Source organism: Sciurus carolinensis, chromosome 8 (genome assembly GCF_902686445.1).
Source record: "Sciurus carolinensis chromosome 8, mSciCar1.2, whole genome shotgun sequence".
Lineage (NCBI taxonomy): Eukaryota > Metazoa > Chordata > Mammalia > Rodentia > Sciuridae > Sciurus > Sciurus carolinensis.
Genome location: NC_062220.1, coordinates 54311774 through 54325879, shown reverse-complemented (window position 1 = coordinate 54325879; position 14106 = coordinate 54311774). Strand labels below are relative to the sequence as shown.

General features: G+C 35.4%; 1 protein-coding gene across 6 annotated transcripts in view; it reads right to left on the bottom strand.

Moving 5' to 3' along the window:
- Nucleotides 1–2845: 2845 nt before the first annotated feature.
- Abcb4 (ATP binding cassette subfamily B member 4) overlaps nucleotides 2846–14106 on the bottom strand; it is a 62822-nt gene continuing 51561 nt past the window's right edge. For 2 of the 6 annotated variants that reach the window (XM_047562508.1, XM_047562509.1), the window contains 5 exons: nucleotides 8997–9153; nucleotides 7890–8087; nucleotides 6482–6688; nucleotides 4374–4520; nucleotides 2851–3865 (listed from right to left, as the gene is read on the bottom strand). In XM_047562508.1, coding sequence (XP_047418464.1) covers nucleotides 3659–3865; nucleotides 4374–4520; nucleotides 6482–6688; nucleotides 7890–8087; nucleotides 8997–9153 — 916 coding nt within the window. In that variant the 3' untranslated portion in view covers nucleotides 2851–3658. Of the gene's footprint in view, nucleotides 3866–4373; nucleotides 4521–6481; nucleotides 6689–7889; nucleotides 8088–8996; nucleotides 9154–14106 lie in introns of those variants that run through there. The other 4 variants (XM_047562506.1, XM_047562505.1, XM_047562507.1 and 1 more) reach the window with 4 other exon arrangements.

Below are 14106 nucleotides of genomic sequence, written 5' to 3'. Positions count from 1 at the left end.
CTTGTAAATGAAGAGCTTAATAAGGAAAATAAAACAATACAATTGAAAGCATCACTAACAATCTAGGTCAAGCAGAAGGAACAAAAATAACTGAATTTGAATACAGGCCTTTTGCAATATCAGAAAAGGAAAAGGAGCAATCAAGAACTTTGCCCACCCATTAAACAAATATCCACATCTTTGGAATAACTGAAGGTGAGGACAAACAAGTCAGTGGCATAGACAATGTATTCAATGAAATAATAGTAGAAAACTTCCCCTAATCTTGGGGGAAACATGTACATGACCAGAAAATATCTTGACCAAAACTTATTATAGTTAAACTGTCAAAAATATAAGATAAAAATATTATAAAATCTGCAAGAATACAAAATCACATTTAAGGGTATTCCAATTAGACTAACAGTAAATTTCTCAGTGGAACTCCTAAGGGCCAGGAGGGAACAGAATGACATATCTAGGTTTTGATATAAAATAACTGCTAGCCAAGAATATTACACCCAACAAAGTTAGCCTTCAGGAATGAAGAAGAAATAAAGTTCTTCCTACAAGCAAAAACTGAGGGAATTCATTTCTACCAGACCAAGACTTACAAAAGGTGCTTAAGGGAACCTGACATCTAGAAGTGAAAGAAATATAACTACCATCATGAAAGCATGTGAAAATATAAATCCCACTAGAAAAGTAGATTTACAAAAGAGAAGAATCAAGCATCAGCAATATGGCAAACTACTAAACCACAAAGATGAACAAAAAAAGAAGAATGAAGAGTATTCAAACAACTAGAAGAAAATCAACAAAACAACAGGAGTAGTCCTTACCCATTAATAATGACCTTGCATTTAAATAGAAGAAATTCTCTAATTAAAAGATACAGACTGGTTGGATGGATAAGAAATAAAGACCAATAACATGCTGCCTACAAGAAATTCACTTCACCAGTAAAAACAGAAAGCTGAAAGGATGGGAAATTATATTCCAAGAAAATTGAAACCTAAAGCAAATAGGAGTAGCTACATTTATGTCAGACAAAATTTAAAAACAAAAACTATAAGAAAAGACAAAGAATGCTACATAAAGATGTAATGATCATATAAATTTATATGCACCTTAGATTGGAAAACCCAGTTTTATAAAACAAATGGACAGGCCATACAGACATCACCCTCCAAAAAAAATCAAAGAAACAGAAATTAAACTATACAATAGATCAAATAGATCTAATAGACATTTACAGAATATTTCATCCAACAGCTACAGAACACAAATTCATCAGCACATGAAACTTTCTCTAAATTAGACTATATAGGGTCACAAAATAAGACTTATATTTTTTAAAAAGATGAATTCCTGCATCTTTTTTTAATCATAACAAAGTAAATCAAAGTAAAAAGCAAAAGATTTTACAAATTACACAAATGCACAGAAACTGAACAACACACTTTTGAACAAACAATGGGTCAAAAAGTCAGATGGGAAAGTTAAAAATATCTTAAAACAAATGAAAAACACAAAAGACCTAAGCAGTACTAAGAGGGTTAGAGCAATAAGTGCCATCATCAATAAAAATGGAAAGATTTCAAATAAACAAGCTAATGATGTATCTCAAAGACTTAGAAAAGCAAAAAGAAACCAAACCCCAAATTAGCAAATGAAAAGAAATAAAGATCAGAACAAATGAAAAAGGAACTAAAATTGTTTTAAAAGATAATAATTGGTTCTTTGAAAAGACAAATAAATCTTTAGCTAGACTAACCAGGAAAAAAGAGAAGACCCAAGTAAACAGAGGATAAAAAAGGAGACATTACAATGGAAACTATAGAAATATAAAGGATCATTAGGGATTATTATGAAAAACTATGATAAGAGATTGGAAAGTTGAGAAGAAATGGACAAATCTCTGGATACACATAACCTATCAAAATTGAACCAAGAGGACATAAAATAGACCAATACAAGTGAGATTTAATCAGGAATAAAAAGTCTCACAACAAAGAAAAGCCCATGACCCAATGATTTCACTGCTACATTTTACCAAATTTTAAAGAACTAACGCCAATTATTTCACAGACTTGGAAGGATTTCATCCAAGGGATGAAACTGAGATCAGCATTACCCTGTTGCCAAAACCTGACAAGGACATCACAAACAAACAAATCAAAACACTATAGATCAGTATTGCTGAGGAATACACATGCAAAAATTCTCAACAAAAAGTAGAAAATTAAATTCCACAGCACATCAGAAAGATCATACGCCATGATAAACTTGGTTTCATCTCAGGGATACAAGGACAGTTCAATGTATGCAAATCCATAGACTTAATACATCACATCAATAATATGAAAGATAATAATCATATGATAACCTCGATAGATGCAGAAAAAGCATTTGATAAAATTCAACATCCCTTCATGATAAAATCCCTGCACACATTAGGCATAGAAGGATCTCTCCCCAACACAATAAGGGTTATAAGTGGCAAATGGCACAGCCAACATCATATTGAATGTGGAAACACTGAAAGCATTTCCTCTATGATCAGGAGCAAATAAGGATGTCCACTCTCACTACTCTTATTCAGTATAGTACGAGCAGACTTAGAGCAAATTAGTCAAGAGAAAGAAAGAAAAGGTGTACAAATAAAAAAGGAGAAAGTCAATTATCCTTGTTTGCAGATAATATGATTCTAAACACAGAAAAACTTCAAGACTCCAACAAAAGACCATCAGACTGATAAATTAAGTAGGATACAAAAATCAATGTACAAGATCACTAGCTTTTCTATACAGTAATACATTTTCTGAGGAAAGGAATCATAGAAACACTCATGTGCCCATGTTTGTTGCAGCTGTGTTTATTCTGTCCATCAGCCTCAGTGCCCATCAACAGATGAATGAATAAAGAAAATGTGGTGGAGTATTTTTTAGTCATAAACAATAATGAAATCCTCTCATTTGCAGCAATGTTTATGGAACAGGAGAGCATTATGTGAAGTGAAACAAGCCACACAGGAAGACAAGTACCACATGTTCTCTCATATGTGGAAGGTAAGAAGCGTAGACCTTTATGTAGAATAGGGACCACTAGGGATAGGGAAGGGTTTGTGTGGTGGGAATGTGGGTGGAAAAGGGTGGTTGAATTTCATCCATGCACATTACATACATGCGTGGAAATATCACAGTGAACCCCATTAATATGTGCAAATGTGTTAATAAAAAAATGAAAAAAAGTCTTTCTAATCCACAATGGAATAATTTGGAAACATACAAAAGGATAATTAGGCTTTTGAGCAATTTATTTTTTCCCTTTGTATTTGGAAAACTTCTTCCCAAACAATACTGTCATCTGCCCACCTCTTCAGGACCACTGGAATTGTCCCTATTCTGTGACATGTTATTTCTACACTGAACTTTGTTCTTCACTCTGGGTGTTACTGACAACTCGGAGTAAGCTAAGCTGTTGTTTTATACTTCAAGACAGATGCCACTTCCAACTTGCAAGTTTCAGATGCTGTAATATTGAACACCAAATTGGATATTCTGAATTGATGTAAAGATAAACCTCTATTTTATGACTTAAACTAGAAACTTCTTTTACAAGTCAGAAAGTTGTTGAATGATTTGAATTTATTTTTAGGATGTACTGTAACAGGAGTTCATGAGTTCTGTGTGCCAGCCTGGACACTGACCATTGAAAAATAGATGCCTTTCTGTGCCAGCAGCTGTTGATGCGTGCCATGCTCCTTGACCTTGCCATTCTGAAACACTATGATCACATCTGCGTTCTGGATGGTGGACAGGCGGTGAGCGATCACGATGCAGGTGCGACCTTCTCTGGCTTTGTCCAGAGCTTCCTGTACTACCTGTTGGTAAATCAGACAGAATCCCTGTCATGAAAAATGTACAAATTTTAACATTAAAGCACGTTTCAAAATGTATCCATCCTAGCAAGTCAACTGTTTTAATTTCTTTTCTACTCTTCCTGCATCTCTGGTTTTATGCTTGTGTGTTTTATACATTTGATATAATATTCATATAGTTATGTTCTACATTTTTATTATAAATGGATTCCCATGATGTAAATAATATTAAGTACTTAAATCTTCTAATTAATCACTATATCATTTTATTTGGTTCCTTTTGAGCATTTTTCATTTGTATCGTTAATGTGCTAAAAATGTGATTAATACACACTTCTTTTGCATGCTTTTCTTTTTATAAAACTAATATGTGATCATTTTAGAAAATTATGAAGTATTTACTATCTCAAAATAACCACTGTCTAAATTGTAGTTTTCTTTTTTCATAGCTGAGATTTTTTTAAAAATGTCTATTTCATTAACTTCATAAGGTATAAAGTGGGGGCCAGACCTTTTCACTTTCAGTATCCAGAGCCGATGTTGCTTCATCCAACAGCAGGATTTGAGGCTGTCTGACGAGGGCCCGGGCAATAGCAATCCTCTGTTTTTGACCTCCTGAGAGTTGAGTTCCTTTATCGCCCACTCTGGTTTCATATTTCTGAAAGTTAGACATTAATAAATTTAATAAAGTTCTAACCCGGAAAACTTGCTAATGAGGTGTAGGTGTGTGTGTGTGTGTGTGTGTGTGTGTGTGTGTGTGTGTGAGAGAGAGAGAGAGAGAGAGAGAGAGAGAGAGAGAGATTTGTGTGTTTGTGTGTGATTTTTGTGTATGTATAACTTTTGTATGATAGAGGAATTGAATCCAAGGGTGCTCTATCACTAAGCTACATCTGCAGTCTTTTTTTATAGTAAGACTTTTGACAATTTATTATATTTTCAAATTAATAGAAATCTTGTTTTTAAAATTAAGTTAGAAAACTAATGACTTTAGTTCTCAATGATATTCTGTGACAGAAATTTGAACAAGTTCTCGAATTCCTACCATTATCATAATACCATTTAATCTAACATCCTTGGAGTTCTCAAAAGGTTCAATGCTAAGAATTTCAAAGTTTAAAAAATTTCTAATGTTCCTATGACTCCTGTGGAGACATTTTTTCCCCTTACACTGGGGATTGAATCTAGGGCCTCACACATGCTAGGCAAGCTCTGTACTACTGAGCTACATCCCCAGTCCTATTTTATTCTCTTTTACTAGTATGATAATGAATACTCACTTAAATATTTACTGAGTATCTGCTATGCCTAGAACTGTGGGAAATAAATTCGGGCTTTGTTCCTTCCCTGAAGTAATTTATACACTAGAGAGAAAATATTTATATATAGCACTCGGTTTAAGGGCAAAGGACCAAATCCATAGCATCCATAAGTTGCTCTGAAAGATCAAAACAGGGAGCTAGAAATTGTGGAGACAAGGTGGAAGAGGGAGAAGGGAGATATATGAAAGAAAAACCTTTGTATAGTAGTTTGAAAGCTGAATTTTTAGAGAAATTTCTAAGCTTAAAACAGAGTGAAAAGCTGCAAATCAAGTTGGATATGTTTGCAGAGCTTATGCTGTGACACACATCATGTGAATTTCCTAAAGTTCAACTAAAACTGAAGGTTTAAAGTTTTTCTGTTCATAGTCAAATTCAATATTCGATTCAAGTCAATGCCTATGTGTTAAAAGTTCGTGAGGCTAACCAACATAATTTTAAAATTATTTATGAGTGTAAGTGATTTCTAATTGTAGCAGAATATCAGAGCAAAACTAATTAAGCTCTACTTTAGTTTAATCCACTGGAACCCTGAGTGCTAGATGAATACCATAAATGAATTGTTCCTATCATCACTTTCAGGAATGCCTAGTTATCTTTCTAGGACTACACATGCTTAAATTGACACAAAATGACCCACAGGCTTAAATGGCAAACAATAAAACTTTTGAAAATGGAGAAAATCTCTGACCCTTGGACTAGGCAAAGAGTTATTAGACTTGATATCAAAAGCAAGATCCATAGAAGGAAAAATAAGTTCGACATCATCAAAATTAAATTTTGGCTCTGCAAAAGATTCTAAGAGGGTAGAAAAACAAGCTATGGACTGGAAAAAACATTTACAAACTATATATCTGAGAGTAACTGAAATATACTTTTAAAACTCTTGAAATTCCACATTAAATATTAGTAATTAGAAATCGATAAGTATTTTGTAAAGGAGGATATGTAAATGGCAAATAAGTAAATGAAAAGATCTCAAAATAAAAAGTTTAAATGTGAAAAAATTAGCATGTGAGCCAAACCAAATGTGACTGCAGGCTAGATGCAGCTCAGGACCACCAGTTTTCGACCTGAGGGATGCTGCTCTGAATTTAGTACCACCTCATTTGCTTCTTGAGACATTTGCATAAGATGGGCATGAAGTCTTCCCATTTGCAAATAAAAAACCCTGTTATCCTTAAGAAGTGTCACAATGCTAATAAATCAACACATTTTGTTACAAGATGGTATAACTTTGGGAATCATTTTGGGGATAAAAACCATAATACATTCCAATTTCAGCTGTTCCTGGTAAACTCACCTGAGGTAACGTCTCAATGAAAGGATGTATGTTGGCTGCTTTGGCTGCACTCACGATGTCTTCCTGTGAAACGACCCGGCTGTTGTCTCCATAGGCGATGTTCTCAGCAATGCTACAGTCAAACAGGATGGGCTCCTGGGACACAATTCCAAGCTGGGCTCTGAGCCACTGGACATTGAGTTTTTTTGCTTCTTGACCATCTAAGAGCTGAAAACCAAAGTTCACAAACTAAACGGAGGCTTTAAAAAGGAAAAGGGTGGGGGGACCCTAAATAATAAGTAACTAAATTGCTTTGAGGGTTGTTATATGTGGCATCAGTAGTTATGAAATAACAAACCTCATGATGCAAGGACTCATACTATTGAGGTCGACGTGGTCAACAAGATGATTTTTATGGCAACTAGGTTGTCCTTATCTAGGTCTAAATGGAAAAATGTTAACATATTTGACTCTGTCTTTCCACAGGCCTCTGTCCCTATTTGCCCTCCACTGGGCATTTGTGTCATCCTCTGCTTTTAGAGAGTGTGCATCAAGGTGTCTCCCTGAGATCTGCTGTCCCCAGATATATCCCAAACCTTCAGCTTGACTTTCTCCCCTCTCCCACAGGCAAACCAGGGTGAAAAAATGCTGATCTGTAGCATAGCCCAATTCTGAAAGTTGGGTGACACTGGTCCTATTCCTCTCTCTCTTTTCCCTGAGAGCTGCCAGCCTTAAACTTAAACTCCCACTTTTGGTGACTATCTCATTCAGAATAGATTCCCAGGGCTAGGTCACTGGTGCTAAAGGTAAAGGCAGATGCAGGCACTCTGAATTAGAGCCAGATTTTTACGCAAGGAAGACAACCAGAGGGACTGTATGTCAGAAATCAACGATGAGAGTCAAATATAAATGAGCTGGAGGTCAGGGGTCAAAGTCAGAGAGCCTAGAGTACAAGGTTAGAGAGAATAGCAAAGCAGACTCAGGCCCTACCCTCCCTCTCTTCCCTGAGAACTGCCAGACTCAAATTTCTCCTCCTTTTCTGACAGCACTAAGGAAGAGAATTGAATGGAAATTGAAAAGCTACAAAGTGCATTATCTTTGGGAGGACTGTTTTTGTTTTGCTTGCTAGAAGCAGGAAACCTGGCATTCCTTACTGGCTTCAGAAGTGAGCTTTTTTCTCAGAAGTTAGGCTGACTCACAAGGCCCATGGGAGGGTAGAGGTCAACCCATATCCAGTATTTTCTGAACTAGACTAAGTTTCAGAAATTCTACCCTATTGTCCCCCTATATAAGACCATTTGGGGTTTACAGAATGCAGTCATTATATCAAATATGATCATAGATCTTCACTTATTTAATTTTTTATGACAATATTGATTTGACTATGTAAAATACAGCCTTTCTCTGTCTACTAAGAGGATGTGCTCACCACCATCCCGGCCAGGGGGTCGTAGAACCGCTCGAGGAGCTGCACCACCGTGCTCTTCCCACAGCCACTGCTGCCCACCAGGGCCAGCGTCTGACCCTTCTTCACTTCCAGGCTTAACCCCTGAAGCACTGGCACATTTGGCCGGGTGGGATAGTTGAACACGACTTCATTAAATGTCACATTTCCTTCAAACTTATCCTAAAAATTTTCACAACGATAATTACTGATTTCAAAATTGTAGTTACAAAAACATGAAATGTATATTCAATATAACACTGGGTGCCAGTTTATAGTGATAGCAAATTTTTATTATATTAAACCAAGATGGGAGATAAGGTATAGTCAGATTAGACAAAATGTCATTACAGAAAAGTGTTGTCTAAATTCAGTTTCTGGTTCACTTAAGACACACATGTGCCTTTCCCAGCTGCTATTCTGAGGCCACAGTTAAGCCCATAGCCAAAGACTCAAAGGCTTAAGAAATGTAACAACATTATCCATCTAGAGTTTCAGCAGACCGCTCCTGCGTCAATCCTGGCAGTTTCTTTCTTTATCTCACCTGATAGGCACAGTAATTTTCTTAGAACATGAAGTACCTGGTAAAAGTTCCCAAAGGATTGTGTAAGCCCCAATCTGTTTACCCACACTGGTTCTTGGACATCAAGCTGCACAGCAGCATATGTGACACAAAGAACACTCTTCGAATGTACTAAAATACAGGATTATTATTTTCATTGTAAATAAAATGGCCTTCTCACCAATTATAACTCAGCCATTATAAAATGGGATTTAAGCAAAATTGCAAATTACATCAACATGACAGTATTTATGCTTATAACTTCATGTAGAAATGACTACTACATTTTTGTGAAAATTATTTGGTTCTAGTATATCTGGTTTTACTTTTTAAAAAACTTTGATGTGCTAAAATTCAGAGTCCTTGAAATCTATGGAATGTCAGGAAAGTTGGCCAACTATTAGTCATATAAACAGCACAAATAAATATATGTTGGTGTAATCACCACCATTTTATCATGTAGTTACAATCTAGCAGACAGCAAACCTTTATGAAAAAATTAAGCATTCATCAGGCAGCAGGAAACTCACAGGCCACAGCCCCTCTTTACTGTAGCTGTCAATCAAAGGTTGTCTTTCAAATAGCTTGAATAAGTGAGCTGCAGACAGTTTGGCTTTAGCGTAGTCTGGCGCAAATGAACTAGCATGTCCTAGAGCCACTGCACCAAACACAATCGCTGAAAACACCCTAGATGGAAGTAGAGGAATTAAAAAATTAGCTTATATAATTAGCTCCACAATGCTTGAAAGCCCAAGACATACCTGCCACTCACTAGTATTTATCTCGTTATGTCCTAACTATCCTCTTCCCCAACCCACACTTCCATGAAATGCCTTGGAGTTTTTTTTCTCAGTTCACTTTCCAATTTCTGTAGGAACCCCTGATTTCCTAGAGTTCACGTAATCATCCAAAGTTCTTCACTGTCAGGAAACAACTAATAACCAAATCTGATTTGTGATCTCAATTTTAGTTGCCTTTTTAGGGTTGAAGGAACTAAAGTACAAAATATTTTAGAGGTTCCATCAATTCCAGACTAGGAGTTATACTTCCTACTAAATCTACAGCCCTGACTTTCAGTTTATGGTTTCTTCAATACTACAACACAAATGATAATAACCACTGTAGTTAAATAATTTTTGTCAGGCAGACATTTACAGAATATTTCATCCAACAGCTGCAGAATAGTTTTTTTTTTTTTTTTTTTTTGGGTGCTGGGGATCAAACTCAGGGCCTTGTGCTTACAAGGCAAGCACTCTACCAACTGAGCTATCTCCCCAGCCCCTGCAGAATAGTTTTTCATTAGTACATGGATTTTATCTAGAAGAGACCATATATTAGTACACAAAACAAGAATCAGCAAATTTTAAAAAATGAGATCTTCTCTTTTCTGATCATAATGGAATCAAGGAAATAAAAGGGAAATTAAAATTTTTTCAAAAAGAAAACAGAAACACAACATACCAAAATTTTGGAATGCAGCAAAAACACTAAGAGGGAAGTTTATAGCACTGAGTACTTACATCAAAAAGTAGAAAATTTTCAAATAAAAAACTTGATGTATCTCAAGAACTTAGAAAAGCAAGAACAAACTAAACCCAAAATTAGTAAAAGTAAAAAAAGATCAAAGTAGAAATAAATAGAGACTGAAAAGAAAAGATCAATGAAACAGTTGGTTCTTTGAAATGATAAGCAAATGGATGAAACCTTAGCTAGACTAATCAAGAATCAAAAATAAAGGCCCAAGAAAAAGATATTACACAACTGATACCACAGAAATACAAAGGATTACAAAGGATTATTATGAAAAACTATATGCTAACAAATTGGAAAATCTATAAGAAATAGAAAAATTTCTGGACATATATGTTGTATCAAAACTGAACAAAAAGGACATAAACCTGAATAGACCAATAATAAATAATGAGATTGAATCAGGAATAGAGAGTCTCTCAACAAAGATAAGCCCAGGACTGGATAGTTTTGCTATTGAATGTGCAACTTTTAAAGAAGTTACACTAATTCTTAAACTATTTAATGGAATCGAAAGGGAGGGAACTCTTCCAAACTCATTCTATGAGGCTAGCATTAACCTTGTTACTAAAACCTGACATGGACACAACATCCACACACACACCCCACACGCCCCTTATAGATCAATATCCCTAGAGAACATACATGTAAAAATTCTCAACAAAATACTAGCCAGTCAAATTCAACAACACATTAAAAAGATTGTACTCTATGATCAAACTGGTTTCATCCCAGGGATGCAAGGATGGTTCAACATAATATATTGCATCAACAATATGAAAGATAAAAGTCATATGGTTATCACAATAGATCAGAAAATGTATTTGATAAAATTCAGCACTTGAATCCTTTTTACCTAATTTGTTCAAATACTTGAACAAATTAGGTAAGAAGGATTGTTCCTCAATATGATAAAGACTATACATTTGACAAATGCACAGCCAACGTCACATTGAATGGGAAAAGGCTGAAAGCACTTCCTTGAAGAGCAGGAACAAGGCATGTGTGTCTACTCTCACTGCTGTTATTCAGTATAGTACTAGAAGTCGTAGCTAGAGCAATTAGACAAGAGAAAGAAATCATCATACGAATAAAGAGGGAGGAAGTCCAATCATTCTTATTTGCAGATATATGATTCTATACACAGAAAAACCTAAAGGTTCCACTGAAAGATTAGAACTGGTAAGTAATTCGGTACTGTAGCAGGATACAAAAATCAATGTACAAAAATCAGTAACTTGTCAGGCTGGGGATATAGCTATTGGTAGTGGTCTTTCCTAGCACACATATAGTTCCTGGTTTCAATTCCTGGCACCCTATTGGTAGAAGTCTTTCCTAGCACACACATAGTCCCTGGTTTCAATTCCTAGCACCACACACACACACAAATGCACAAAATCAATAGCTTTCTATATACTAATAATGAATGCATTGAGAAAGAATAATGAAAACAATCCTTTTCACAGTAACTATAAAAATAAAAAAATAAAATGTCTAGGAATAAACTTACCAAGAATGTTGAAGATCTCTACAACAAAAACACTGATGAACAAAATTGAAGAAGACTCACAAAAAAGTGGAAAGATCAGAGAGGCACAGCAGAGGGATGGGAAAGGGAAAGTAATGCAGAATGATTTCTTTAAAAATCATATTATGTGCATATATAAATATACCACAGGGAAATTTCACCTTCATACAGAAATAAAAGGAACCAATCAAATATAAATACATGGGCAAATGAAAGGAAGTCTAGTAGAGGAAGGAGAACAAGGGAGGGGAGGGAAAAGAGGAGTATCATGAACTGAAATAGCTTTCCATGCATGTATGACCTTGTTGTGATGAATCCACTACTATGTATAACTATAAAGCTCTAATTTTTAAAAAAAATGTAAAAAAATTAAAAAGATCTCTTAAGTTCATGGATTAGAAAAATCATTACTATTAAAATGTCCATGCTGCTCAAAGAGATGTACAGATTCAATATAATCTCCATCAAATTACCAATGACATTCTTCATAGAACCAGAAAAAATTCTAAAATTCATAGAGCAAAACAAAAGACTCAGAATAGCCAAAACAATTTTGAGCAAAAAGAACTAAGTTGGAGGCAACATAATAACTGATTCAAGACATTCTACAGAGCCATAGTAACAGAAGCATCGTATTATAATAATCACAAATGCATAAACTGGTGGAAAAGAATGGAGATCCCAGAAATCAACTCATACCCAGCGCCAAGGACATCTCAACAAATACACCATAAAATACACTGGAGAAAGGACAGTATCTTCAACATAGGGTGCAGGGAAAACTGAATCTCCATATGCAGAAGACTGAAACTTGATCCCCCTCTCTCACCCTGTACAAAAATCAACTCCCAGTATACCATGTTAGACCTGAAACTCTGAAACCGCTAAGAGAAAATAGAGGGGAAACACTTCCACACCCTGGTACAGGCAGTGGTTTTTCTGGATAGGAAAAAGCACAGGAAACTAAAGCAAAAATTGACAAATGCTTCTGTACAGTGCAGGATACAAGAGTGACGAGAATCTACAGAATGGGAGAAAACATCTGCCAAGTGTTCATCTGACAGAGAATTAATACCCAGAATATAGAAAGAACTCAAAAACTAAAAAAAAAAAAGTTATCCACTTTTTAAAATGGGCAAATGAACTGAATAAACACTTCTACAAAGAAGAAATAAAAATGTCCAAACATAAGGAAAAAATGCTCAATATCATCAACCATCAGAAATGCAAGACAAAATTACAATGATATTCCATCTCACCCTGGTTAGAATGGCCATTATAAAAAACTCAAAAAATAACAAATGCTGATGAGTATGTGGAGAAAAGGGAACTCTTATAAACTGTTTGTAGGTATGTAAATTATTACAGTACAACCTCCATACTATGCAAAACAGTATGGAGGTTCCTCAAAAAACTAAAAATAGGTCTACCATATGAAGCAGTTATGTCCTTCCTGGGTAAACATACAAAGGAGATGAGACCAGCACACCCAAAAGACACTTGTGTGCCCATGTTTATTGCAGCTGTTTACCCTAGCTGAGATATATCCATCAGTGCTGATGTCCATCAGCAGATGAATGGATAAAGAAAATGTAGTGCATGTATACAATGGAATATTATTCAGTCATAAAAAATAATGAAATCCTGCCATTTGCAGCAATGTAGATGGAACTGGAGGACATTATGGTAAGTGATATATGCCACATGGAGAAAGAAAAGTACCACAATTTCTCTCTTATGTGGAAGGTAAAAAGGCTCAACCCGAAAGTAGAATAGAGACTACTAGAAATTGGGATGGTAGAATGGAGAGGGAGAAAAAAAATGCACTTGAACTTGATCAATGCACCCTATATGCATGCATCGAAATATCACAGTGAATCCTATTAATATGTACAATGCGTTAATTTAAAAAAGAAAACACATTTCCTTGTGGGAAATAAGCCTTTACCAGAAGTAGTTTTTCTTCTACAATTAAAATAAGTACCCTAAAAAAACAGTTGTTCTAAACTAAAGGCCCAATTATATGCTCTTTGAGAAATAGATATTGAATATAAAAAGTTTTAGGAAGGGCTAAAGATCCTGAGATCTACATCTCCACGAAGCAAATAACTTCTTTTTTTAAAAAAATACATATTTTTAGTTGTAGGTGGACACAATACCTTTATTTTATTTTATTTTTTTAATGAGGTGCTGAGGATGGAACCCAGGACCTCACACAGGCTAGGCGAGCGCCCTACCACTGAGCCCCAACCCCAGCCGGCAATTTACTTCTGATGCAAGAGCTCCCAGGAGAGAGAGGTGTGTGGGTTACGATCTTGGTTTTCTGTTGTTGTTTTCAGGTTTGTTTGTTTATTTGTTTTTAAGTTTTCATCTCCCAAATTTCTAAATTTAAAATATTGGAGGCAGGCACGGGGGTGTACTAAGGCTCTTCTTTGATGATAAGGTTAGTTACCAAAAATTTAGTTTTAAAATAGCAATGAACAATCCAGGTGTGGCTGCCTCGTTTCTTTATACAACCTATTATCTAGTTCTAGCAGGAAAAATTTTAAAACCATTTTCCAATTATCAAGAATTTAACATTT